Source organism: Amphibalanus amphitrite, unplaced genomic scaffold (assembly GCF_019059575.1).
Source record: "Amphibalanus amphitrite isolate SeventyFive unplaced genomic scaffold, NRLGWU_Aamphi_draft 000034F_arrow, whole genome shotgun sequence".
Taxonomy (NCBI): Eukaryota; Metazoa; Arthropoda; class Thecostraca; order Balanomorpha; family Balanidae; genus Amphibalanus; species Amphibalanus amphitrite.
The window spans coordinates 1,627,094-1,652,596 of NW_024881530.1; the positions used below are offsets into that span (position 1 = coordinate 1,627,094).

The window sequence follows — 25,503 nt, forward strand, 5'->3', positions numbered from 1 at the left end:
AGGACACGCTGCACAAGGCACATTAATGAGGACATAACATGCATGAATTAGCCTCGATTACCGATCAGCTACCCAATTCAAATTAGCAAGCTTGATTCACGGATGTAATGCCAGGGTACAGAAATACTGAAGAAGTGTGCAACTCGTGCATAGAGCCTAGTCCTAGTCAGCCTGCCTCAGCAGGCTTTCCATGGTAGATCTGAATTTCGAGTTACTGTCCGATCAAATTCAAGCCACCACGTATCGAGATTAGACGATGGGAGTATATCCTAATATAAAGTGCTTAGTGAATAATAATGAAGACTTCCAAGACGTTATCCAAGCTGTAATGCATAGGACACTTTTGTCATCATTTAGCAAGTTTGGTTTGTGACACTATTCTATCTATTTTCAGTCTCTGATAGCTTTCTCTTAGAAGACGTTTCTTCATTTCTAAGTCTGATAATAATTAATGTGTCCAACTTCAAGTTTCAACAGACGTTACGTATTTTGCTGCAACAGCGATCAGATTCAAGTGAAAACGAGTTCGTTGCACAGAAACTTTCCATTTACAAAGGCAGTTAGGCATACCTATAATTGTAGTGGGACTTCTGGTAGACCCATTAGCGCCGAACGAACTGCAAAATACCGGATAGAGAAAAAATGTGATCTATGAATACCTACCTACATTAATGCATGACTTGCCTAAGTCTATGGTCTTTAAACGTTTTAACCTGGAAAAGCAGACGTAACCGCTATACTGATGACGGTTTGAAATTCAGCGAAACTTACACATCCTCTAACACGCCCGCACTGAAGGTGAGCTAATATTAACTGGAATTCACTCGTCGCCTTGATCGCTTTGTGACAGATACGATCAAAGTCGGTGTGAACTGTGAACCGTCGCTTTAGGCTGTGCCATTGATGTTCTATGAATGGGACGTTCGACTGTCGCAGGGGAAGTCTGGATGGAAATCGAGCGCTGTTACGGGTTGTACCTTATTTTCAAAATTACATCACCGATGGGAGGGAAAATGATGATGCTGCATTCGTTGACAGATTTAGAAGCAGGGTATTGGACACTGAACAGGGGCCAGGGTTACTCAAAAACGTGTCTTTTTTTTTGCCAATTTGACTGATTTCGGACAAGGTAAGAGGGACTGCTAGGCATACCTCAAGCACCCTTCCTCCACTTGGACTAGGGACCTGCGACTGAATAAAGGCAAACAGTATGACTTCTCAAAAACTTGATGAAAAATAAACGGTTTTTCCTTTGAATCTGCACGCTATACTTCTTTTTTTTTTGTTGGGTTAGGCCCTTTCGGTCTGACAAGACCATTTCAGAGCCGGAAGGATGATAGGATTTAGGGGGAGACATTGGTCTGGGCAGGCACCCTAGAGAGTCGCCGGGGCTGAGCCCGTCCAAATGGACAGGCCGACCAGCCCCCCAAGCACTCTCTGCACCCGGCTACGGGGTGCAGCTCCCTCGGGAGCAGCGGTGCCGCTCCAAGGGAGCAGTCCGCATGAGATAAAGTTGCCTGTCCAGCCCGGAGGGGGGTTGCGGCGTTGGGGAGAAGGATTTCAGTATCCTGAGGATAGATGCATGGAACGGTGCTATACTTCTTTGTGAAGCTGAAATATATACATTTTTTTTTGGGTTAGACCCTTTCGGTCTCACGACCATTGCAGAGCCGGAAGGATGACAGGAATTAGGGGGAGACATTGGTCTGGGCAGGCACCCTAGTGAGTCGCCGGGGCTGAGCCCGTCCAGAGGACAGGCCACCCAGCCCCAAGGCAACTCACTGCACCCGGCTACGGGGTGTGCTCCCTCGGGAGCAGAGGTGCCGCTCCAAGGGAGCAGCCCGCATGAGATAAAGTTGCCTGTCCAGGCCGGAGGGGGGTTTCGGCGTGGAGGAGAAGGATTTCAGTATCCTGAGGATATAAGCACGGAACGGTGAAGCTGAAATAAAAACGCGCCAGGATTGATCCTCGACTCTCGAGGACTTCGACCCCAGTCCGTCAGTTAGACCTGCCCCGCCATCTGACGGTCACGTCGGAAACTATACACCACGCCGAGCGCTGCCTGTCGGGGTTGGATTACCAGAGGGCGCTGAAGCAATGCTGCTGAGCTCGAGATAGTACGTCCACCTACGAGCACCAGGCATATTCATATTGTGCATTCTTGAAAATTTAAGCAAATTATCCCGCTGAGGTCATGCAAATCACTGACCTGCGCATGACAGGAGACGGAGAGGGAAAGCACTCAAAAGCCTTTCGCTTTTCTATATCTTCTAAACCTCGATCAGCATTGAACTCTATACATACTTTTGGCCGCATCAATTTGATACTTTGTATAAACGATAGTTTCGTAGTTATCATAGATCCGAGATCGGCCAAAAATAGCTACAAATTACCGTCATGTTTGATCAGGTTTGATTGGGTCGATTATCTCCCTATGATTCAGATTGCTCCTCATTTCCTGCACGTTTTCGGTCTCCTTACACCCTCTTCTCTTACCTTTGTTGCCTCTCTCCATCTATTCCCGTCCGTCCAGCTCCGAGTGATAGTCCAGTCACCAGACAGCACAATTGCTCTTCCAGAACAGGCTGGGGTCGGACAGTCTCACTCAGGGGGCGGAGTCAGACCGCGGCTGGGTCACGACTCCACTCAGGGTCAGGTCAGGTCGGGCCGGGTCGGGTCGATCGAGTCAGTTGGCGCTCGGCCAGCGCCGCGGGGCTGGCGGCCCGGTCCTGTCTCCACCTGGCGCTCACTGGAAGGGTCTGTGTCTGTGTTCCGATTCAGTGCAGGAGCTATGCCCGGGAGTAAGAAACCTGTGATCGACTACGACGGCCCCCCTCCTGACCCCCCTCCAACTGGGCCGGAGCTAACCAGCTCGTACGAGTACGGGACGCCGCCACGGTAAGGAAATTGACCGACAGTGCTTGCTCGTGCTGGTGATTTAGTGATGTGCTCGAGTCTGTTGATATCTCTATATGTATATTGATTGCAGATTTTATACCATTCGAAATAAACCAGTAAAACGCCTTTTGGGCGAAGAACGAGCGAGCGAGATAGTGAGCCCTGCACGTGCGGAAGGGCGAGAGGGTGCTTCCAACGGGCTTGCGCAAAGCACCCTTCTAACCGGTCGCTAGCGGTGTGCCAAATTTGAACGCAATCGGCCCAGCCGTTCCTGAGATCTGGAAGCGGCATTCTGCACGTGCGCACGTGCAAACGGGGTCCAAAATGACTTTTGCACGGCACCCTACTAACTGGTCCCCAACCGTGTACCAAATTTGAGCGCAATCGGCCCAGCCGTTCTCGAGATCTGGAAACGCCCCCTGCACGTGCGCACGTGCAGTAGCACCCTAACCGCAACACATGGGAATGCATTGCCTGGTGGGTGCCTACCTGTATGCCAAGTTTCAGCGAAATCGCCCCAGTAATTACCGAGTTACTGAAATGGGAACAAATTTGGGACCTCTTTTTGTTGTATTTTGCACGTGCACTGGGGGTGACCCACATGCATCGAGAGTATCCTATTTTGGGTAGAAGGGATGCTGCTACCCTACAAAAATTACCGCAAGCCAATCGCCCAAGCGGCTGCTGAGATATGAGCCTCTCAAAATCACTACTTTTGCAAAACAGCTTGAACACCCTTGACTTTTCACGTGGCACGTGCCACGACGGTCACTGAGATGTATCAAAAGTAGTCAATTACGGGGTAGAAGGGATGGGGCTACCCAACAAAAAAGACCGACGGCCAATCGGTCCAGCGGTTGCTGAGATATAAGCCTCTCAAAAGCGTTACAGGCCGGGCCGGGCCGGGCCGGGCTGCTCATACTGAGATTTTTCCGTTATATTGAAAAGACTCACTTTGCTCGCTGCGCTCGCTCGCTCGTAATTAAAGGGACCCTCCCACCTTCAAAAAAGTTTATGAATTGGCATGAAAGTGATGTCGCTCGGTTCAGAAAGAGCGAAAACGAATATCTACCAAATTTCACCGAAAAATATTCACCGGTTTTCAAGATATTAGACTTTTACTTTTGTTTACTTTTGGGGATCTCCGCTGTTCCTAGCGACTTTATTTGGAGGCAATAGTTTGGCAGTTGAAAGTGCGGCACTTGTTGCGCGCAAATCAGCATATACCACCGCGTGCTACAAAACGTTTTAGTCAAACATTTAAAAATCGTTAGATATCTGCGCTGACGTCACACATTCAGAGGGGTATTCCTATGCATTATAGCCCCTCTGAATCAAAATGCTGCAATTTTGAAATTCAATATTTCCGATTTAAGGCATTTCTCGATGTTGTGAGTGCCGAAACCGGTAATTGTGAGCCAGGGACCCCATTTTGGCTATCTCAACTCAAATCTAATGTTAAGGTGGGAGGGTCCCTTTAACCCTCGCCGGCCGAGGGGGAGGGGCGGTGCCGCCCCCCCATAGGGTTTTTTCGCGATAGCTCCAAACACGCTGGCGATAGAGAGCTGAAACTTGGCATACCTGACCTTTGATCCAAGCCGGATCTTTTGACACCAACCGCATTTTTAGGTCAGGTCAGGTCACTGACCTATGACGTCATAAGTGAACCTCTGCACGGTCTTCAGATGTCGCAACTTCGCAACGCCCTCACTGCCAGAGGAGATGTCACAGGGAAATGAAACTTGCAGGATCTAGTATCCATTATGAGTCCCACAACTTGTATATCTCGGATTTTTCCTAAAGGTCATATGAGGTCAGGTCATTTTCGTGACCTCACCATTATAAGTCAATGGGGAAAAATGAAAACTGCCATTCCGGCGCCGGGAACGATCTCCACCTATCTCAAGCACACAGAATCGTGATTTGATGCACTCCTTGCAAGGTTAGATGCGTCACTTTTGCAATGTTGACCTTGCGTGACGTCATTTATGACGTCATCAAGGTCATATTAGTTTTTCGTCAATAACTCATGATCAAATTGAGCTAGCGAGTCGAGAAAGCCACCAATGGACTCAGGAAGGCCTGCCAAATCGAATGATATGCGACATGACCTCTTTCGACCAACTTCGTGACCTGGGGGTGCTGACCTGACCTTGACCTGAGGTCAACACCCCAAGTTGACCTGACCCGTACAAAAAGTATATCATTCGACGCGCCTGAGCGAGGCGAACACGATGCTGCCAAAATCGGCGCTCTGTGGCCGTTTTTTGCGAAGTTATTCACCAAAAACTGAACCGTACCTTGGGGCACTTGACCTGACCTCAGAGGTCACCGGTTGACCTAGGACCTTAAAATCGGGTACCAATCTCTGCGTCTCGTAACGGCGCACACGCTCGTTTTTTCCGCGACGCGCTAGCTCCACCAGGGGCGAAACGGCGAGGGGGGTTGTACCCGCCCCCCTCGGCCGGCGCGTATGTAGAAAACCAATAGGTCCGGCGAGGGTTAAGATGGTGTGAAAGATAAATGCTCAAATAGTTACCATAAATTTGGTCGTGAGTCCGGTCTGAAATGGATCAAACTTGCATAAGATTTTTTGATATTAAACGTTAAAATAATAATCACTATGCTTATTACGATAATTAAAAACTATCAAATGTTAAATTTAATGAATTACATACCTTTGAATGTCGTATTCACCCCGATTCGCAATCATAAATGTTAAACGGTATTGGTGATAACAAGGCATCTGGTATCAAGGTTTTATAATGGTTGCGAAGCGATTGCCACTAATCCTTCTACAGACTCGAGGATAAAGACGGAGCTGAATCATCCACCAGCCGTGGAGAGGGTGGCCAGCCTGACAATGGAAACGCAGCCGGCTCAAAAGCGACAGACGGAGCTGGTAGCGCCCGAGGCGGGGAAGAGGGAGGGGAGAAGGGAGAGGACCTGGAGCGACCCGCCAGCGGGGCCAGCGAGGTGCACACGGGAGCCGTCCCGCTGCTGCAGGAGGACGTCTCAGGGAGGTTCAGGATCATGGCTGCCATGGAGGAAGTCGAGGTGAGTAAGGAAGCTCGCAATCTGTTTATTGCAGGGTTGGAGGGTGGATGGCTAAGAGTGGATGGCTAGGAGTGTTTTTAGGGCTTTGGCTGAGAGAGAGACTCTCACAGATGGCGGTGTGGTCTGCAGGAGGAGGTGCTATCGTAGATGGCGCTTAATGAACGTATTGTGGACCAGAATCTGCCGTTCTTAGGCTGGCATACAGACAAACTAAAAGAGATCGTGTCCGTGAGGGGAAGAGGCCAAGAAAGCTAAGAATACAGACAGAAAGAAGATGAGACGTATATAGAGACGTTAGCACTATTATTATCGACGTGCCATTGTCGGCGCTGCCCATTTGCTATGCCTCCTAAACATTGTCACATGTCGAATACCCATGTTATTGTTATCCACTAGGTCAATTGCTACAGCAATTGTTATTGCCCTCTCCGTGTTACTGTGAACGTTCTGGTCACCCCGTCAGGACCGTGAGATCCCGAGCACGGAGCTGAGCACCCCGCCCGGCTCTGGTGATGCGGCGCTGCACCTGGGGGCCGCCCTGGTGCGCTGGAAGCGGCTGCTGGGGCTGGCAGTGCCCGGCGCCTGGGGCGAGGACTACTCCCTGCCCGAGCCACCGGGCAGCGATCAGTACGTGCCGCCCCTGGTCTGCAAGCTGGTCACCTCTGTGTGGGTGATGACGGTTGTGCTGCTCCTCTTCACCAGCATCGGACTGCAGTGGGCCTTCTGCAGGCAGTGAGTTGCATGGCCGGCATTGGAAATGTGATAATCGCCAATGGTGAGGTATCTGTAACTGATAACATAATGTTATCAAACGCTCTACTTCGCTGCATAAAGAATTTCGGTCATAAGTTATTATTTATTTTCATAAATGCTATACCTGTATGAAATAATTAACGAATCCGATTCTGCATTATCTACGTTGAGTCCCTTCAGGCAAGAGCATAAAATCGTGCTTCATTATTTCCCGCCGGTACCTCAAATACTGCGCTTAACACCCATACCCCGTGCCCCGTACCGACGCCGCTCTCCCCAGAGAATACTACGGTCGGATGCTGGTGTGGCCGGGGGCGAGCAGCAACAGCAGCTCGCGCGACTACCTCTGTGTGCCCTCCTTCGTGTGGATCCACCTGATCCCCCGGCTGCTGTACGCCTTCGGCTACGTTGCCATCTTCGCCTGCATCTTCTGTCTGCACATGCACGACGCCGAGACCGTCGTAGCCAGGGTGAGGCATGGGTCAAGGAAGCCATATCGACAGCGTGACCTCAGTGATGAGCGATTTATATGCGAAACACCACCATGAACTATGGAGTTGTATCATGTCAAGGATTTATGTGAAATATTTTTTCTTCTTGATATTCCTCCAAATATCATAAAGAAACAAGAGAAGAGAAAAGTAATGTAACCAACGCAACTCTGTAACTATCAGGGTGGAGGAAGCTTTATTTACTGTAGCACTACGCGCTGTACCATTCAATTATCAGCTAAATATGACCGTCTATTTTTCGCAGGCCTACGATGTGATCACCGAGGAGCGACAGAACCCATACATCACTATGGGTTTCATCGACAACTGCCACCGCGACCCGCACCTGATGGTGTTCTGGTTCGTCGTGCTCCAGGTGTTCTCACTGCTGAGCACTCTTCTCGGAGAGGACGTGATCCTGCAGAACCTCACTGAGATGAAGCCGCTGTGAGTTTGTCAAATTGCGACTATATGGTGGCTGTATGACACGCAAACGTTTTCGATGTTACGTTCTGTAAACTGAACGTTGATTGATGATAGTCACGAACAATGTTCATGTTTAATAATCACTGCTGAAAAACAAATGGTGCTGTTTAGTGTCTGCTGTTCTCTGTTCCACTGAATATTTTTGGTGGTAATAACGCGAGGAGATGACGGAATGTGCTACCCTCCATAGGCCACACTCTGCGCTGGAGTGGCTCACCTACTCGATCACGTGTTTCGTGCGTCTGATGGTGGACGGCATGATCGGCCACTGCCTCATCACGGCCACGCTGTCCATCAAGTACCTGGGGCTGATGGTGGAGAGGATCACCTGGCACCTCCAGACGCTAGTCTCCTTCAGCAGCCACCAGGCCGCCTCGCAGTACTTCTTCACGCGCACACAGATCGTGGTGCACTGCATCCATGGTGCACAGGTGAGCCAGTGGGATGCTGATAGGGGACCGATGGATTCGTTAGGCGACGAACAACTTGGTATGAAACTGCTTGCAGATGCATGTCATCTCCATTTGACTGAGTATATGAAAAATGGTCGAATGCGTTTCAAATTTCTCAACAAACCGCCAAATACTATGACCGCACATGCACGATCAATGTCGAGCCCCCACTTCAGGCGGCCAATGATAATTTCTTTTTCGCAGCCCCACACCTCGGCAGCCATACTGATGGCTGCGCTCCGGATATGTCAGATCATCAGTCTGCTCACTCTGGACCACGTCAATAAGCCGAGACGCTACTCCTCCCTGGCTCAGCTGCCGATTGCGATATTCTTTACGATGACCATCCTTTTCTACATCCAGAGGGTGAGCTACGTTTTTATTGTTTAAATAGTTTTTTATCACCGGTATTGATGCCTTGTTAGATTGCAGTATTGGGATATCAGTCCTACGATAGGGCATTCATCGCATTGCTTTAGTTAGCAGCTATGTGTGGTGTTTTTGCCATTTTCACACCCCTGATAGCATTTGGTACATTTGAAGTGTCCCTCATTCAATCGATTTCCCCTTGTCCTAATACTTCACATTTTACATTACACATTTCACACTTTTCCAGAACATCTCTTTGACCGAGACATGGCAGCGATCGACCCTCCGTGACCCGGACATCGTAGACCCTCCTGAGACCGCCGAGGCGCCCGCAGCGCGGGAGCAACAGCATCAGCTGATCCACCGGATCTCCAAAGAGGAGGAGCGGAACCGCGCCGTGGTGCTCTGGTACCAGATCATCCGGCACGCTCCACCCGTCACCGGAAAGGTGCTGGGAATGGGTGCCAGTCGAGGCATGTACTGGGCCGTGCTGGTGGTTGGGACGCTGTACACCACAGGATACTACGTGCTGATCAAGTACATCCCACTCATCTGAGCGCTGTTGGATGATCCAATGACCGGTGGTTTGTTGGCTGGCTGATTGTTTATGAGGAGGTATACCCATAGTTGTTGGCTGCTTTGTTGTCTGTTGATACTGGTACGGTGTGCTTTATATCATGCGGAGCTTAGATGGCTGACGTTGACTTTGAGGGGAGGCCGTCAAGCCGACATATTATGCTAATTAGTTGTTAAAAAGGTGATAAATTAAATCGTTGCAGAACATTGTTGACCTAGCTACTATTTTCAGGCGTGCCATGACCAGATGACTGGTTACGTTGCTGTTACGTACGTTTCGAATATTGTGAACTCCGTTTGGAAACGAAATGTATCCAGACCTATCTCGTTATTGTTTTTCGTTGTTCAGTGTACCAATACATTGGAAACGTGCCAGAAAAAGCTTATTTACTCGTGTTAGTTCTTAGGAAAGTATTCGCTATTCACTGTATATCATATAGTACTCGTAAAGGTATAGGTGCGTACTTCGGTTATCTCTTGTGACACAAGCTGCATGTGTGGTTCATTTAGGCATGTTTCACCGTGGTGTTATTTTCTGTTAGGCGGTGCAGCTGCCATTGTCAGTGAAGGTAGGTTATCCTCCTTTTAAAGGGACAGTATCATCGAAAAAAAATTCATGTATGGAGCTGATTTTTTTTTACTAGCATTTCTTATTTTTCTGAATCAGAAAAAACATAGTTTGAGGACCGAACTCGGTGAAAAATATTGCAACCACATTTCATTTTCATGATTCATTTTCATGAGCGAACCACCACTATACAAGCATGGCCGCCAGTTTGGAAGCACGCAAAATTACTACAGAACTGGCGCAGATAATACATTATTGACGCTACGCTTACGCGGTCGTTCTTCTGATTGAGTTGTCCTTAGGGAGAGGTAGCCTTAGGTATTGCCTATAAAAATATAACGTGACAATTGGAGGGAGTGACAATTGGACGTGACAATTGACAATGGGAGAAAATATCACGTGACAATCACGTGATAAACGTCATACATTGGAGGGAGATTGTGATTCAAGCTGGAGGAATTCCTTTGGTGAGCCGCTAGAATCCGAAGGAAACAGCGGAAATTGCCTACGACTATTTAATGAATTTAACGGTGATGAATAAGTGCGAAAAACGTTTTGGCTTTATAAAATTTGATGAAATGACCAGGGTAAAAGTTTTATTACTGGCGGTCAATTCAAACCGGCGCAAACATTTAAACAGTGAAGATAGTGAAGCACGATTCAAAGTGTGGTACACCTTTCGTACTTTGAGCGGCGATAGCGGGATAACGGTGTGGAGCTTCGAGGATCGGTCTTCAGTTCCCGGACCAGAAAGGTGGGGCCTATGCAATGTCAAATTTCATCAAAATGGTGATACTGTCCCTTTAAGAGTTGCAGTCTCCGCCCTCCGGTATCTTATTCCGAGTGGTGCAATTTTTCTAACAATAGTTGCAGTCTTCATAGACTATTTGTCGGAGGGTCGGAGTGAGCTTCCTTTCTGATAAGCGTTGCAGTCTCCAGCGTCTTACATCAGGGTTGGACTACTATTCTAGTAGCAGTTGCAGTCTCCAGCGTCCTTGCTCGAATGTTATTTTCTTAATGGTAGTTGCAGTCTCCAGTGTCAAAGCTGAGTGGTGCTATCTTTCTTATAGCAGTTGCAGTCTCCTGACCAAATGCTGGGGTGAGATACCTTTCTGATAAGCGTTGCAGTTTCCAGCGTGTTATGCCAGGATGGTGCTACTTTTTTGTAATAATGGCAGTCCGCTCTATCCAGGCTGGTGCTATGTTTCTTAGAACAGTTGCAGTCGCCAGTGCCGTATTAGTGTTATCTTGCTAATAGCAGTTGCAGTCGCCGATGAATGCCGACTTAGGCTATTTTTCTTGTGTGCGTTGCAGTCTCCGCTATCAAATGCGAAGTGGTGCTTCTTTTCTAAGTCAAGTTGAAGTCTCCAGAGCGCCTGCCGAGGTGGGCATCTCTGAAAGACGTTTCAGTCTCCAATTCGGAATGGTGCTGTTTTTTTGCATAACAGTTGCACTCTACAGTGTTCATGTTCAGGCATAGGGCATGCCATCTTTCTGATTGGCGTTGCAGTTCCCATCCTCTATGCCAGGATAGTGCTGCCGTTCAGTTGCAGTCTCCAACGTCCATTTCACGGTGCTGCTTTTCTTGATAGTAGCCGCAGTCTCTTATTGTTATTTTCATCTAGTCGACCTCCGTGCCTGAGTGGTTTTATTTTCGACCACGGCTATTATAGTCTCTAGCATGCATATTCTGCGTCTGTACTGGAATAAACACGAGGCAGTAGATTTCGACGATCCATGCGCTCAAAGTCCGACTCATCCGACTCACAACAACAAAACGTCCCAGAAGAGGCTGAATTCGAAAGCATTTTTGCAGTTGAGATTTAGCACCCACAAGAAGCGTTTATAATTCAGCGGTATTTCGGGTCGTTAGATGACGTCATTCGCCTGCAGCTGCCTTTCCCACCACGGGGTCTGTGAGGGGAATACCCACGCTCTCCGCAGGGCGTAATTACCTACCCTGTTTACTCAACCACTACCGGCGAGCCGGGGGATTACCTGTGAGCCTGTGCCGTGTTATGAACATAATCGCTTCTTACAGAATACACAGTGGATCCCTTGTGCTTAATGAGCTTTTTTATGAGTCAAGCGTGACTACTCAAGGAGACCCACATGGGCTGCCCAATGCCCATATCGAACCCATATGGGGCCCACTTGGGTGTGCTGGCTGGGTAGGCGCTATTTTTGGCTCTTGTGAAAAAAGACGCATGCAGAACGGAAAATGAATTTCTTTTCCATCTCGTTAAAGCATACAGGTACCTATACCTATTTCCAATAGGCATAACCGCGCCAAATAGGTATAAAAGGGACGTATCGGTCGTCTCGGATATATGCGCGTGGATGTTTTTGTCCCGGATTTTTACAGCTCGCTGGGTTCCCGGCTGGGTGCCGTCCGCGGTTCGGCGACTCGAGCCTCTGTGAGGGTCGACTGTCGCCTGGGGGCAGGCTCAGCCTCGGACACGAGTACGGTGGGCGCCGGCCGGCCGGCTCCGGTCGGCGCCAGGTGACTGTGGGAGGCGTATAGAGGTGCTGGGCGCTGGGTGGGCAGGTGGGTCGGAGTCTCTCGACAGTGGGACCGGTTCCAGAGGCTGTACCCGGCGGAGAGCGCGCAGTGACACACGCGGAGAGGACGACTCTCATACCGCGCGGGCCGGCCTCCGCGCCCGTGACGTTTGTTAGTGTTGGTCGCTGACTGCTGAGTGTTGATTGTTGAACTCTGTCCAGCCACCATGTGGCTCTTACTGGGCTGCCTTCTGGCGGCCGCGGCTCCGGCCCTCGGCCGCGACTGCGAGAAGATGAAGGTGCCGTTCTGCTCCAACATGCCGTACGATGAGCTGCGCCTGCCGAACCTGTACGGCCACACCACCCAGGAGGAGGTGAACCGTGCTCTGGAGCCGCTGCAGCAGATGCAGACCTCCGGCTGCTTCGGACACTACTCGTTCCTGTTGTGTACCGCCCTGGCGCCGCCCTGTATGGCCGACGTGGAGCGACCGGCGCCGTGTCGCCGCGTGTGTGAGAGGGCGAGGGACCGCTGCTACGGCCTGCTGCTGATGTATAACGTCACAGAGGCGTGGCCCGACTGTGACCTGCTGCCGAAAAACAGCGCCGACCCGCTCTGCATGATGCCCACCTCACTGACGCCCAGAGGTGAGACCGTCAGCTTGTATTGTATTGTATTGTATTTACGTCATAGACTCATCCCTTCATGAGATCGGAATCACAGGGCTATTCTCGAGTCAGAGTCAACACACGCTAAGAAATGCAATGATGAGGATAAAAAGTGAACACACATAAACCACACTACACACACGATGCAGAAGCTAAAAGCGGTTACAGTGGCGTGTCAGCTCATGTCACCGAAGATAAGAGTTCTAAGACCTTGCTGGTAAACATCGAGGTGGACATGTCCCAGAACTCGCGTGGTAGGGCGTTATAGCCTGCGGCAGCGCGGTACACGAATTGCCGCTTCCCCGCAGCCGAGCCGTGTATGCGGGGAAGACTAAGCAGGTGGTCCTGCCTGGTGCTGCGGCTACGGTCTGGACGCTCGGCATTAGTGGCAAATAGTGCAGCTAGTGACTCGGGCTGACCTGTTCGTCTAGCTTTGTGTAGGATGTTTAGGGTTTGGGCTTGAACCATAGTGGAGGGGTCCGGCCAGCCGAGTGAGGCACGGACAGAGGAGATGTGGTCGAATTTCTTTTTGCCGGAGATGATGCGGGCCGCAAAATTTAGAATTTTGTTGATGGTGGCGAGGTTCTTGGCAGACCCGTTGCCATAGACGGAGAGGCAGTAGCGGACGTGGGAAAGGACGAGGGCAGACACAAGGATTGGGAGAGTACCGGATGGTAGGTAGTGGCGGATGTGGGAGAGACCGATAAGGATGCCGAAGCACTTCTGTGATAGTTGCGACACGTGCGAGTCCCAAGTGAGATGGCGATCAAAAGTGACACCGAGATTTTTTGCTTCAGTGCAAGGTGATAGCACGGCTTGCCGAAACTTGACCGTGAACGGTGGGAGGTCTCGCAGATTTTGACGTGAGCCGATGGGAAGTAGCTCGAATTTTGACTCGTTAAGTTTTAGACCGTTCGAATGAAAGTAATCACCAAGCGACTGGAGAGATGCCTCGAGTTTTAAGATAAGGTCAGGTAGCTCGGACTTGTGTCCAGAGACTAAAACCTGGGTGTCATCGGCGTACTGAATGATAAAAGAGTCGCCAGCGTACAAGCTAAGATCGTTAACGACGATGCTGAACAAGAGAGGACCCAACGATGACCCCTGGAAGACGCCCTGGCTAATGTTGAGCGGAGGGGAGCTCTGTGAGGCAGAGATGGCTACGCTTTGCGTGTGACCGTCAAGATAATTTCGAAACCAGGCAGTGTCAATGCCGTGCAGCTCGAGCTTGTCAAGCAATTTAGAGTGGGAAATCACGTCAAAAGCTTTAGACAGATCAAGTAAACAGAGCAGAGAGATGTGGCCTTGATCCATGCCAGCAAGTGCTCGGTCAGAGATTTGGAGGAGGGCTGATTCGGTACAGCTTTGGTCTGTGGTGTTTTGGAGATACAATTGTAAGGAACTACTGTGAGGTAGGTAAGTGCAGGACAAAATGTGCGCTGACTTACGCGTCATAAAAGTATTATTTCACCGTTGGCATCTGCACTTCAACGTTATAAATGAAGGTGAGCGTATCGAATCGTCACAGCTGTATTCATACTGTGTCTGAGTATGTCCCGTGTTACCTATGCACGTACTTAGAATCATGAAAAATAAGGATTTTAGCAATTAATATATTCGCCCTGAGACGTATCCATAACAATCTGGAAGCGTCACCGACGTCCGTTGACGTCGTGCATGCCCTTGGGCAGTCAAGTATTCTAGTGACACACGACGACACGACCCACCACTGGGACAACCATTCTTCGTATGGACCGTCCCAAGGCACTATCAGGCTCGGTCAACTCATGAATTATTCATCATGTGAGACCCTGTCGCCTACGTAGAATAAGATTTGCGCATCGGTCGTGGTTTTCAAGCGGCTGGAGAGTGCGCAAAAGGCTCCAGAAGGGGAGCATCTCTTCTATTATGCATTCAAAAGGACGACATCTCGTACAGAGGACGTCACACTGACATGGGGCACATCGAGCCGTGCTTCCACAGATTGCTGACCGGCGCTGAAGCCGGTGGGGTGAATATGCTTAAGCTGTTGTGGTAGTCCATGGCCAACTATCCAACTCCAACTATCTAGTATGTTGCCAACAATTGATACATTGATCCATAATACCTACAGTCTACACATATGAAGCCTATGGCTCGCCTCTCGTTTCAGAGTGTTTGTTTCTGACATCATCAGCGGTTTTGGTCGTAAAAAATGTTTTACCTATCCAATGAGCGAAATTTTCTTTATCTCATTTACAAGCATTCGTACTTTCACAGACAACTGTCACTGCTTGAAGAAGCATCAGCCGGAGAAGCCAACTCTGGAGCTGATGAACGACCGGGACTACGGCTATTGTAACTATACCCTAGATCTGGTTACCGAGAAAGGGAACTGTGATAGCGCGATGTACTACAATATCATAAAATGCACTACATGGAAGCGGTGGAAAGTGATCTCCATGACAAATTAAATGTCACCGAAGATGCAATCAATTATAAATAGTGTATTACATTATTAAAAACATCGCTAACCGACGGTGTTACCTTGTCATTACCAGCAATCAAGGCGCGCATGGATGGTTTCGCGCCGTCCCACTTCCCCTCGATCCTGAGTGTGACGGTGCTGGACATCTTCCGCGACGGCATCGTGCAGATGAACATCGGCAACACGTCCTTCATAGTCACCAACACGTCTTGCAAGTGCCCAGAGCTTGAGGCCGGGAAGTGAGTGTCCGGGGGGGGGGATGATGAGCACGGTGCTGGAGAATGGTATAATTTGCAGTATAACTGAATTTGTACGAAAGAAGTGACTAAAAATCGTTACCGGCTCTCCTTTACAAATGACGAAAGGAAACACGCATAGGTCTTTCCTATTTCAGACTGGAGATGCGAACCTTGTGATAAAAGTCATAGATAACATGAATCATGTTATCTTTGTAAATGTGAATCCTGAAATTAAATCACGTCTACAGGAAACTAATACATGCATTGTGGCGAATCTATGCCGTAAATATAGTCCTGAAATTTGCACCGTTTATCGTTCTATAATACACACATAATGCGCTACTTTACAGGGAGTATCTGATCATGGGTCATGAGGACCTGAACAGGACGGAGCTGTTGCTGGGGAAGGACAGCTACGTGGTGCCCTGGTCTGACCCCGTCCAGCGCAACTACGGCGCGGTGAGACCTTAGACGATGACAGGCCGGGAGTGAAATTATCAATTTCTTTACTCCAGAGAAATCGCGAGATTGGCTGATTTATTATTTTTAAGAGCTCGATGCAAAGCATTAGCTGTGTACGTATCGATTTTAATGTCGTCTTCATTGGGTTCCTCTGAAGGACAGCTTGGTTAAAAATGCTTCTGTTTGATCGAACTCTCAACGGAAGTGAGCCCCTATGCTTCCTCAATGCCCTGCAGAGTTCCAGCCGCACTGTCTCGTCCCACTAGCATGTTTTCGTCTCATTCTCAGCCGGCGCGCGAGGCATACCAGGACCCGGATCGGCGCACCTACTCGCGCCACTACCACAGCTACTGTAACCACCACGGCTACAGCCTGGGCTTCCACCGTCCGTCAGCCACCAACCTGCTGATGGCCGGCGGCGCCTACGCCCTCTACAGACACTACAAGAACAAAAAGAAGCTCGGAAAGGTGTACGGGTGAGTCAAGACTTAACGTCAGGCTAGGAAAGAAGCTTAAGAACCTAGGAGAAACGGACAAAGATGGGCAAATCAGAGTAGCTGGTAGAAATCTTGCGAATGCGGTCCTTTCTTGTGTATTGCTACAACTTCATCTTATTCTGTCCAGGCATCAGTACGCTTCAATTTCTTTTCGACTCCGCAGAGTACCCGTCCGTATATAGCTGCTGCACCGACCGTGTGTTTTTCACACGGTCTCTAAAATATCACACCACTCATCTCTAAATCATATATTTCAAATCGCTTACTCATGAGCATCAGACTACCATATTCATTTGACTTCACCATCATGTGTTTCTCACTTCCTGCTCTCCTCCCCACTGGCTGACCGTCCTCCGTGCCCCCCCCCCCCGGCCCGCAGCTATCCCGGTTACGGCGGATACGGCAGCTCGTTCGGAGCCCTGGGAGGTGGTGGGTACGGAGCGCTCGGCAACCCACGCGGCAAGTTCACCAACTTCAACACGTTCGGCGCGCCCGCGGCCGGGGCGGCCGCCTTCGGAGCTGCCGGCTACGGCTACAACAACTACAACAACTACAACCGCTTCGGACAGACCGGCTCCCAAGTGCCGTCCTACCCCATCACGCACAAGCCCAACTTTGCCACCAACAAGCCCAGCTTCACGAACAAGAATCTGAACCCGAGCTATCCGGTGACCAGCAAGCCCTCGTACCCAGTCACATCGAAGCCGTACCGCACTTCCAGCTCCAACACAAGGTGGGTAACGGGGCGGTGTTGGCGCTTCGAATCGCAAACGGACCGATTTCGCATCGGTTCCGAATGTGTCTGGTAAGTTTAAGTGCGACTTAAAGTCACACTTTTTACCTTTAAGAAAAAAAAAATGCAGTGTCTGTTTTTATCATCTGCTTGTTGAGTGTGGATTTCGTATTTGTCCCATTTATTAAAAGGTGTATTTCATTTTGCTCATTATAAATAAATATAATCATAACCGCTTACAGTCATAATTATGAGTATAATCATAATCTTTTCATTTGCATTCATAGTATTTTCCAAGACCTAATTGAATTGAGAACGTTTGCTGCAACTCATCTAGGGGGTATTAAGTTACTTTGTTTGATGTCCTTAATAATCATCTGTATGCATGTAGCTGATGTACCGAAACATTAGAACAATTACCTACCTGTTTGTGTTGTAGTCAGGTGTACAATAGTATGTGCTTGCTGTGCTGCTGACAGACATCTGCAATGCACACGAGTGTCCCATGGCCCCGAGGCCCAGTGACCCCATAGCCACCCCTCCAATGTATATGCCTCTCTCTGATCTCTCTCGACACTTCTCCTATTGAATGAATGTTTGCTCTTTGCTTCATGGCCATTCCGCTCCCTATTTAATCCCACAACAAATATAGAGCTCGAAATTATGCATCGCACAGGAGCCAACGACGCGACCTTCACTTTTTATCCACCTTTAGGCTGAATTACAAATGCCTTACACAAATTAAAGGGACACTCCAACCTTAACATTAGTTTTGAGTTGAGATAGCCAAATTGGTGGCCATGGCCTGCAAATACCGGTTTGGGCACTCACAACATCGACAAATGCTTTAATTCGGAGATATGGAATTTCAAACTTGCAGTTTTCGGATTCTAAGGGGCTAGTGCATTGGTATGCCCCCTTAGAATTTGTGACGTCAGCGGAGATCTAACGATTTTTAAATCTTTTACTAAAACGTTTGGTAGCACGCGGTGGTATATGATGCTTTGCGCGCAACAAATGCCGCACTTTCAAATAAAGTCGCTAGGAACAGCGGAGATCCCAAAAAGTAAACAAAAGTAAAAGTCTAATATCTTGAAAACCGGTGAATATTTTTCGATGAAATTTGGTAGATATTCGTCTTCGCTCTTTCTGAACCGAGCGACATCACTTTCGTGCCAATTCATTAACTTTTTTGAAGGTGGGAGGGTCCCTTTAAGGTTCCATGCTGAGGTATAATTGTACCATTCAAGACTGAAAATATCCTGCAAGCATCAGACCACTTTAGTTTCCTATCCATTGTTACCTATCCACAATGTTGTCCTTGCATTGAAATGGAGCGGTCTTTTGCAGGTCGCGAACCAGTCGGTGGCGCACCAGTCGGTAAGAAGGGAGTTAGCACACATTTTAAACACACTCAGCAACTCTACAGCTCCGGACGACTCGACAAAACCTAGCACTGCTTAGTTATAATTAAAATGATTCGTGCACATAGAAGGCGAGTTTTGCAATGCGTGCTGTTTGTGCTTTTGCGTGATTGTGCGCGTGTTTGTGGGCTAGTGCCGTGTGCATGTATGCGTGCAGTGTGCGTGTTTGCTTATAAATACGCGTTTGCGTGAATGCGTGCGTGCGTGCAGGTGCGTTTCAGCTCTGAATGCATGAGTGCATGCGTACGTAAACTTGTCTAATTGTGTTTATTTTTAGGAACACTTCGCACAAGGCACAGTAGAATCTACAAAGCGACGAGGTCTTCTTTAGCTCCTAGGATAATATTCATGTTTAGGACCTCTGGTTGTGTTCGTTTCGCTGGTGACTCAAATGTGCCCTGTTTCTTTTCTCCGACAGGACCTCCAGCAGCAGAAGCTGGGGATCACGGTGAGTTTTTTTTTTACTTTTTGTTAATTAAATTATCACGCTTATAGGGCGTCAAAAGAGCTCCCCTCGGCTTTCACAAGAAAACTCTCGTAGAAAACAGCTGGTCGCGACGAAACTTTCAGTACCCTCGAGTTAATCAATTTTACACTTTTCCTGAAAAAAAAACAATTCTGTGGCATGAACTGTGATGAATGTGAAACTGAAGAGATATCTTACACGTTTGGTTTGACTTCAATTCTGCGCCCTTCTTCAAATTTCAGAAGCAGAAGCAGCAGAGGAGGCTGGGGAGGCAGGTGAGCACAATTTTCCCATCGTAATGTAACCAATAGTGTCATCGTAATGTCATTTTCACAACAACAGAAGCGTAAGGTCAGCTTGTGGAGCTGTTGAAAGTAACCTCAGCTTGTGGAGCTTTTTTAAGTTCCAGATGCTCATGCATTATGACATTGAAATTAGAACTTAAGCACTTTCACGAAAATGCCGAGATAAATATCAACGAATCATAGATAAAATTGCAAAATACCTAGGCATGGGATATGTGAATTATTTTTTGCATTTGCATGTTTTGAGTACCTAAATTACAATTTTGTTAATGACGGCTCTATAAAAATTGGAAAGCTCAATTTTTTATCTTTAGGTAGGTAGGTATAGGTATGTACCAGCTATGTCATTGACCGTAACCTGATTGCGAAATTTTTGGAAGAGTACCTGATACGATAGAGGCCATTACAAATAACCCACAATTTAACCAATATCTTAATAGCACAATATAAATAAATATACCTAAATAAAACAAAACTAAAGCAACACATTTGTTGAATGGGCGCAGATCTGCATAAGCAGGATCGATTAGCAGCGATCCCAGGAGGCAAGGCATGAACTAATAAACAGATATACCTGCAGGAGCACGCTGTTGCTGAATTGACAATTGTCGGGCCCTTATCTCACGGTTGTTTAGAAAATTAATGTTGCAGCGGTTGTTATTTTAAAATTAATATCGTCAGTGTAGCAACTATAGGGAATTGTGTTGCTTGAAAATATATTTTTACGTCGGCATCTCTGTTAAAAAAAAACGTTTTTACTAAATACGGATAGAAAGTTCAGCGAGATTGTTGAAGCGAGAAATAAGCCTAAAGAATATCAGTTGGCTTACCAGCAAGCCTAGTTCTTTCAACTTGTAACTAAATTAATTGCAGCTTAAATTTTCCCACATTAAGTGCCCTTCCGCCCAAATTGCAACCCCGTCTGTCAGTTTTGCGCGCGTCCGTCCGCAGTACCTGACCGACGACTCGTGTCCTCAGGTCGGGCGGCCGTGGCGGCGGGCGGAAGGGCTAGGCCATCTGAGGACGCTGCCAGGCCCCAGGCGTCAGCTAAGAGAGAGCGAGAGAGAGGGAGACAGTGCCTGATCCGGTCACTCTCTCCAGCGTCAGAGAGAAGAGCGCACGGCAAACGGCGCCGGTTTTAAGCTTAGAGACCAGCGATGTAGTGCATTTACCGATAGTTACGCTGTGGCTTTCGTAGTAGGCGAGTCGTTTTAGTGGACGGCATTGATTAATCAAGAACGTAACTGACTTGTGGGCGAGTAATCACCATGGTGTTTAATTGTAGTGGAATCTTTGCGATGAAACTTCTAGTGGAGTCATATTTAAAGAGTCAGACGTAGTTCAATACGTATACAAGTCTCATTTTTACATTTTGAATTTGTCATGTTCATGCAGTGGCGGATCCAGGGGGGGGGGGGCAAAATGGGCATTTGCCCCCAAACGGCATAATTTTAACATTACGCCTATGGACGAGGCATGGAAAGAATCGATAAATTGTTATGGTTTGCCCCCTCCCCCCCCAAAAAAAAAACTCTGAGCTGGATCCGCCTCTGTGTTCATGGTTACTTTGTAATCACGAAGGCAGCAAGTGCATTGAAGAGCTTATCTTTTATGCATTATATAATGCTTTAAATACGGACTGTTGCCCTAATAATGCCAGTTATCATTGCTAAGTACATCACCACGAATTTACTGATCGACTCACGGTGGAGGGAATATGAATAAAGCTCTGAAAGCCATGCGATGTTTTTTTATTCGACCATGCGTGCCAAATAGAAAGGGTGTGACAATATCCGTAGCAAATCAATATTCCCTAAAGCTGAATGAATTAAAAGAGCATTGCATGTCTTTTGTAAATCTGCAACATTCTTGGAGAGGGTGAGCCCGTTCGGTTCAATATGTGGTTTACTTAACATCTTGTAACGCTCTAAACATTTGTATGCATCGTATCATTCCACAAATCTCATGATAATGTGGCGGCCGAGATATATGACGCACAGCACACTGCACAATCATCCAGCTTTGAGCCCGTGCCCTGCGGGACAGTCTATCTTGAAGTGCATTGCGGTACAGCCTATCTCCGAGACGGCAGGACATCGGCCGTAATCAGGGGATAACCGGGCCTCAGTGGCTGCCCGCTGCGGTTCTGAGCCATACACCACAACGCCGAGATGACCATACGTGATAATATGATTCTCTAGCACGTTTGTTTGTAAACGCTGAATGACATAAGCGTTTGTAAAAAGAAGCAAAACCAAGGCAATGAATGAAGTCGTCTTACACTCCCACTTGATCATAAACGCGGCTAGAGCCTAGAGAGGCCAGGCAGATCTGGTGTCCAATGTCAATTCAAAATGCCTCATCCTCATGACGACTCGCAAGTCGCACTTGTTTTTCCTATTGATGAGTCTGACACAGCGACTTTGGAATGGTGACACAGATGAAGCTAGGCATTTATGAGCTGTGTCCGATAACACATATGCCGGCTGTGGCGGAACACCTTCAATTAAGGGGGGGGGGGGCACTGCCGACTTTTGGTCCCATTCTTTCCATGCAACGCCCATAGGGCTAATGTTAAAACTCCCAAATCAAAGGGGGGCACGGTGCCCCGGTGCCCTCCCCGTTCCGCCGCCTATGTAATCAGTGTTTATATGTAGTCGATTACAGATAAAGGCAGCCCTATAAACACAGGCATTATCGTCATCGTTACCATATACCGGGTTTTAATGCCCAAGAACTCGCTACTCCTCCCCGTTTATTTCCAGGTCAACTCAGTCGAACAACCGATACACCCAGTGGTCTCCGCCGCGCACCACGGCACGGCCCAGCTACCCTGCCACGCGGCGTCCGGTCTACCCCGCCACCCGCAGCCCGTCGCGCTCCTCCCGTTGGAGCTCCCCCAGGTCGGGCAGCCGGAGCTCCTCCAGGAGCGGATCCCGCTTCGGAGGATCCCGCGGGAGGTTCGGATAGGAGCTGTCGTCTGTGGAGGCAGGGTTGTGGCGTATAGAAATGGTCAGGGAATAGAAATAGTGGCAGTATTAGAGGAGTGAGAGGCAGTGTCAGTTGACAGCTGTGTTGGTGTTCGGTGTTCGGACGGGCACAGGAAGTGCAATAGTTGTGCGGTGAAGCTACGTAGACAAGCTGTATTAGCCAGGTTATTGGAGCACAATAGTGCTATCTTATTTCAGCTTATGGATCCCAGCATTAAGCTGTCTAACCTACTCTGTCTTTTAGCTGAATTAACTAGTAACGCTTATACAGGTGTCAGTCAGGTCGATTAACAACTTTTAACAACAGACGGGGCACCATGCCATAGCCCATTCCAAAAGAAGTGGCCTGGATAATTATCTACCATATACTTTTACTGACAGGACAAACACCGATCAAATGAAATATGGTCAAGACTTGTTTGCGTTTCTTTCTCCATTTCGGTTGTACCTACCTTATTTAAGTACATTGGCATTGCTTTCTGCTTTCCGGTATCTAGGTTGATGACCCTCCATGGTCTGGCATAATTCGTGCATTGCTAAATAAAATGTGGAACCATAGACCTTACATTGCCACGCCGTTTACATTTGCATGCATTGCTTAATTCCATTAATGTCCCGGTTATGTGGCCGAGGTATGGTAGGTACGCATAGCAAAAACATCCAGCTTTGAGCTCGTGCTTTGCGGGACAGTCTATCTTGAAGTGCATTGCGGGACAGCCTATCTCGGAGACGGTAGGACATCGGCCGTAATCAGGGGATAACCGGGCCTCAGTGGCTGCCCGCTGCGGTTCTGAGCCATAGACCATAATGCCGAGATGTTAATACGTGTTAATATAATTCTCTAACATGCTTGTTTGTGAATGATTACCTATCACTTGCTTGTGAGGACATAAGCTGTTGCAAAAATAACAAACTCAGAAAAATAAATGAAATCTTCTTGCCACGCTCACTTCATAATAAACTCATATACCTAGGTATCTATGTACATAGACTGGTCAGGCATCATTTGGTGTCCATTCACAAAGTAGGACAAAACAACACTGCATGGTGCTCAGTGTTAATAACAAAGACGAAGCTTAGGTACCTTTTTGTGAACTGCATCAGCCATCAGACAATGTCATATGCCGATTTTTATACCCATCAACGTTTAAAACCCTCACCGGACCTGTTTTCTTGATACGCTCCGGCCGAGGGGGGAGATTCCCTCACCGTTTCGCCCATAATTGAGCTGGAGCCTTGCGGATAAGAACGAGCGTATGCGCCGTCACACGCTCGTTGGAAGTATCCTCTCACGCGCGGAGACTGAACGATAGGTTCCCGATTTTAAAGCCTCAGGTCAGCCGGTGACCTCTGAGGTCACGTCAAGTGCCCCAAGGCGGGCACGGGTTCAGTTTTTGGCAAATAACTTCGCCAAAAATAGCCGCAGAGCCATGAATTTGGCACCATCATGTTTGTCTTGCTCAGGCGCGTCAAATGATGTACTTTTAGTCCGGTTTAGGTCAAATTGAAGCATTGACCTCGGGTCAGAGCACTCAGGTGACGAAGCTAGTCGGAGGAGGTCATATTGCATATCATTCGATTCGACAGATCTTCTTGAGTCAATTGGTGGCTATTGCGACTCGCTTACTTAATTTGATTGGGAGTTATTGTGACGAAAAACTTATGACATTTGGGACGTTATAAACGACGTCAAGCAAGGTCAATAATGCAACAAAGTGAAGCACCGAACCTTGCAAAGAGTGCATGAAATCTCAATTCCATGTGCTTGAGATATTTTTAGAGCATTCCCTGCGCCAAAACCTAACAGTTTCCATATTTTTCCCATTGACTCAAAATGGTGAGGACTGAGGTCACATGACCGACCTGACCTTAGGTGACCCTTAGTAAAAATCTGAGACATAAAAGTTGTGAGACCTCTGCAGGGTACTTGGTCCTATAAGTTCCATATGTGAAGGCTTCTCTGGCGCTGAGGGCGCTGCGAAGTTGCGACATTTCAGGACCGTGCAAAAGTTCACTTATGACGTCGTAGTTCAGTGACCTGACCTGTCCTAAAAATGCTGTTGGTGACACACAATCCGACTTGAATCAATAGTCTGGTATTCCAAGTTTCAGCTCTCAATCGCCGGCGCGTTCTGAGCTATTGCGAAAAAAACTAGGCGGGGGAAAGGGCGCCCACCTCGCCCCTCGGCCGGCGAGGGTTAAATGTTATCGATTATTACAGGAAAATACAGGACGGGTGCCTATGAGCTGTCATGAGCACCATCCTTGTACCTATACCGGTTCGGTTTATAACTATAGCCTCCGACAGTCTGTTCCCTCCCCGTTCATTTTCAGTGTGCAACAGTCGAACAACCGTAACACGCAGCGGACTACGCCGCGCACCACGGCACGGCCTACCTACCCTGCCACGCGGCGTCCCACCTACCCTGCCACGCGGCGTCCAGTCTACCCAGCCACCCGCCAGCCTTATCGTGCCTCCCGCCAGCCTTACCGCAGCTCTCGCCAGCCGTACCGCACCTCAAGGAGCTGGAGCACCTCCAGATCAGGCAGCCGGAGCTCCTCCAGGTCGGGGAGCAGGAGCTCCTCCAGGAGCGGATCCCGCTTCGGAGGATCCCGCGGGAGGTTCGGATAGGGAGCCGCCGTCTGTGGAATTATGGAAATGGCGCTGTGACGAAGGAATGGTCAGGGATAGCGCCACGCCAATATTAGAGGAGTGAGACGAGTGGTATCGGTGATCGGTGCTTCAGACGAGCACAGGCCGTGCAATAGTTGTGTAGTGAATCTACGTAGACAAGTTGTAATAGCCAGGTTATGGAGCACAACAGTGCTATCTTATTTCACCTTATGGATCCTAGCATTTTAATAAGCTGTTTACCCAACCCCCTTTACATGGATTAACAGCTTACCCTTACGAAGTGTATAGTGTCCATTCCGCAAGATGTGGAGTGGATAATTATGCACCACAGCCCACATGGTTTTACTCGTAGAACAAACATCGATCAAATAAAATGTGATCACATGTTTGCGTTTCGTCCACCACCCAATCACCTCACTTCTGTAGGAACCGCCCTCCGTTATTTAGGCTGATACCCATTACCCTTC

The 25,503-nt window shown here is 48.4% G+C and overlaps 2 protein-coding genes across 7 annotated transcripts; both read left to right on the forward strand.

The window, feature by feature from the left end:
* Window positions 1-2,519: 2,519 nt before the first annotated feature.
* On the forward strand, window positions 2,520-9,463 carry LOC122370406. The gene is made up of 8 exons (XM_043345977.1): window positions 2,520-2,898; window positions 5,700-5,955; window positions 6,419-6,687; window positions 6,989-7,178; window positions 7,465-7,646; window positions 7,876-8,116; window positions 8,342-8,503; window positions 8,754-9,463. The coding sequence occupies exons 1-8, from the start codon at window positions 2,792-2,794 to the stop codon at window positions 9,060-9,062; spliced, it is 1,716 nt and encodes a 571-aa protein (XP_043201912.1). The 5' UTR covers window positions 2,520-2,791; the 3' UTR covers window positions 9,063-9,463.
* A 2,705-nt stretch (window positions 9,464-12,168) lies between these two features.
* Window positions 12,169-25,421, forward strand: LOC122370286 (secreted frizzled-related protein 3-like). 6 transcript variants are annotated; one of them, XM_043345773.1, is made up of 11 exons: window positions 12,169-12,797; window positions 15,078-15,155; window positions 15,359-15,524; window positions 15,875-15,983; window positions 16,275-16,462; window positions 16,863-17,216; window positions 18,567-18,596; window positions 19,059-19,088; window positions 19,349-19,381; window positions 22,177-22,314; window positions 24,736-25,421. In XM_043345773.1, exons 1-11 carry the CDS (start codon window positions 12,380-12,382, stop codon window positions 25,031-25,033), a joined length of 1,842 nt encoding a protein of 613 aa, XP_043201708.1. In that variant the 5' UTR covers window positions 12,169-12,379; the 3' UTR covers window positions 25,034-25,421. The 6 variants fall into 6 exon arrangements, with proteins under 6 accessions (XP_043201708.1, XP_043201692.1, XP_043201700.1 ...); XM_043345757.1 differs by having other exon boundaries at window positions 12,174-12,797; window positions 22,177-22,371; XM_043345765.1 differs by lacking the exon at window positions 18,567-18,596 and having other exon boundaries at window positions 12,174-12,797; window positions 22,177-22,371.
* The last annotated feature ends 82 nt before the right edge of the window (window positions 25,422-25,503 follow it).

Bases quoted from the DNA above. Each gene is read 5' to 3' on its own strand.
- LOC122370406 (XM_043345977.1), top strand. From the start codon at position 2,792: ATGCCCGGGAGTAAGAAACCTGTGATCGACTACGACGGCCCCCCTCCT. The intron at 2,899-5,699 runs GTAAGGAAATTG...ATCCTTCTACAG, and splicing joins GAGTACGGGACGCCGCCACG to ACTCGAGGATAAAGACGGAG. The intron at 6,688-6,988 runs GTGAGTTGCATG...CGCTCTCCCCAG, and splicing joins CAGTGGGCCTTCTGCAGGCA to AGAATACTACGGTCGGATGC.
- LOC122370286 (XM_043345757.1), top strand. From the start codon at position 12,380: ATGTGGCTCTTACTGGGCTGCCTTCTGGCGGCCGCGGCTCCGGCCCTC. The intron at 12,798-15,077 runs GTGAGACCGTCA...GTACTTTCACAG, and splicing joins CACCTCACTGACGCCCAGAG to ACAACTGTCACTGCTTGAAG. The intron at 16,463-16,862 runs GTGAGTCAAGAC...CCCGGCCCGCAG, and splicing joins AAGCTCGGAAAGGTGTACGG to CTATCCCGGTTACGGCGGAT.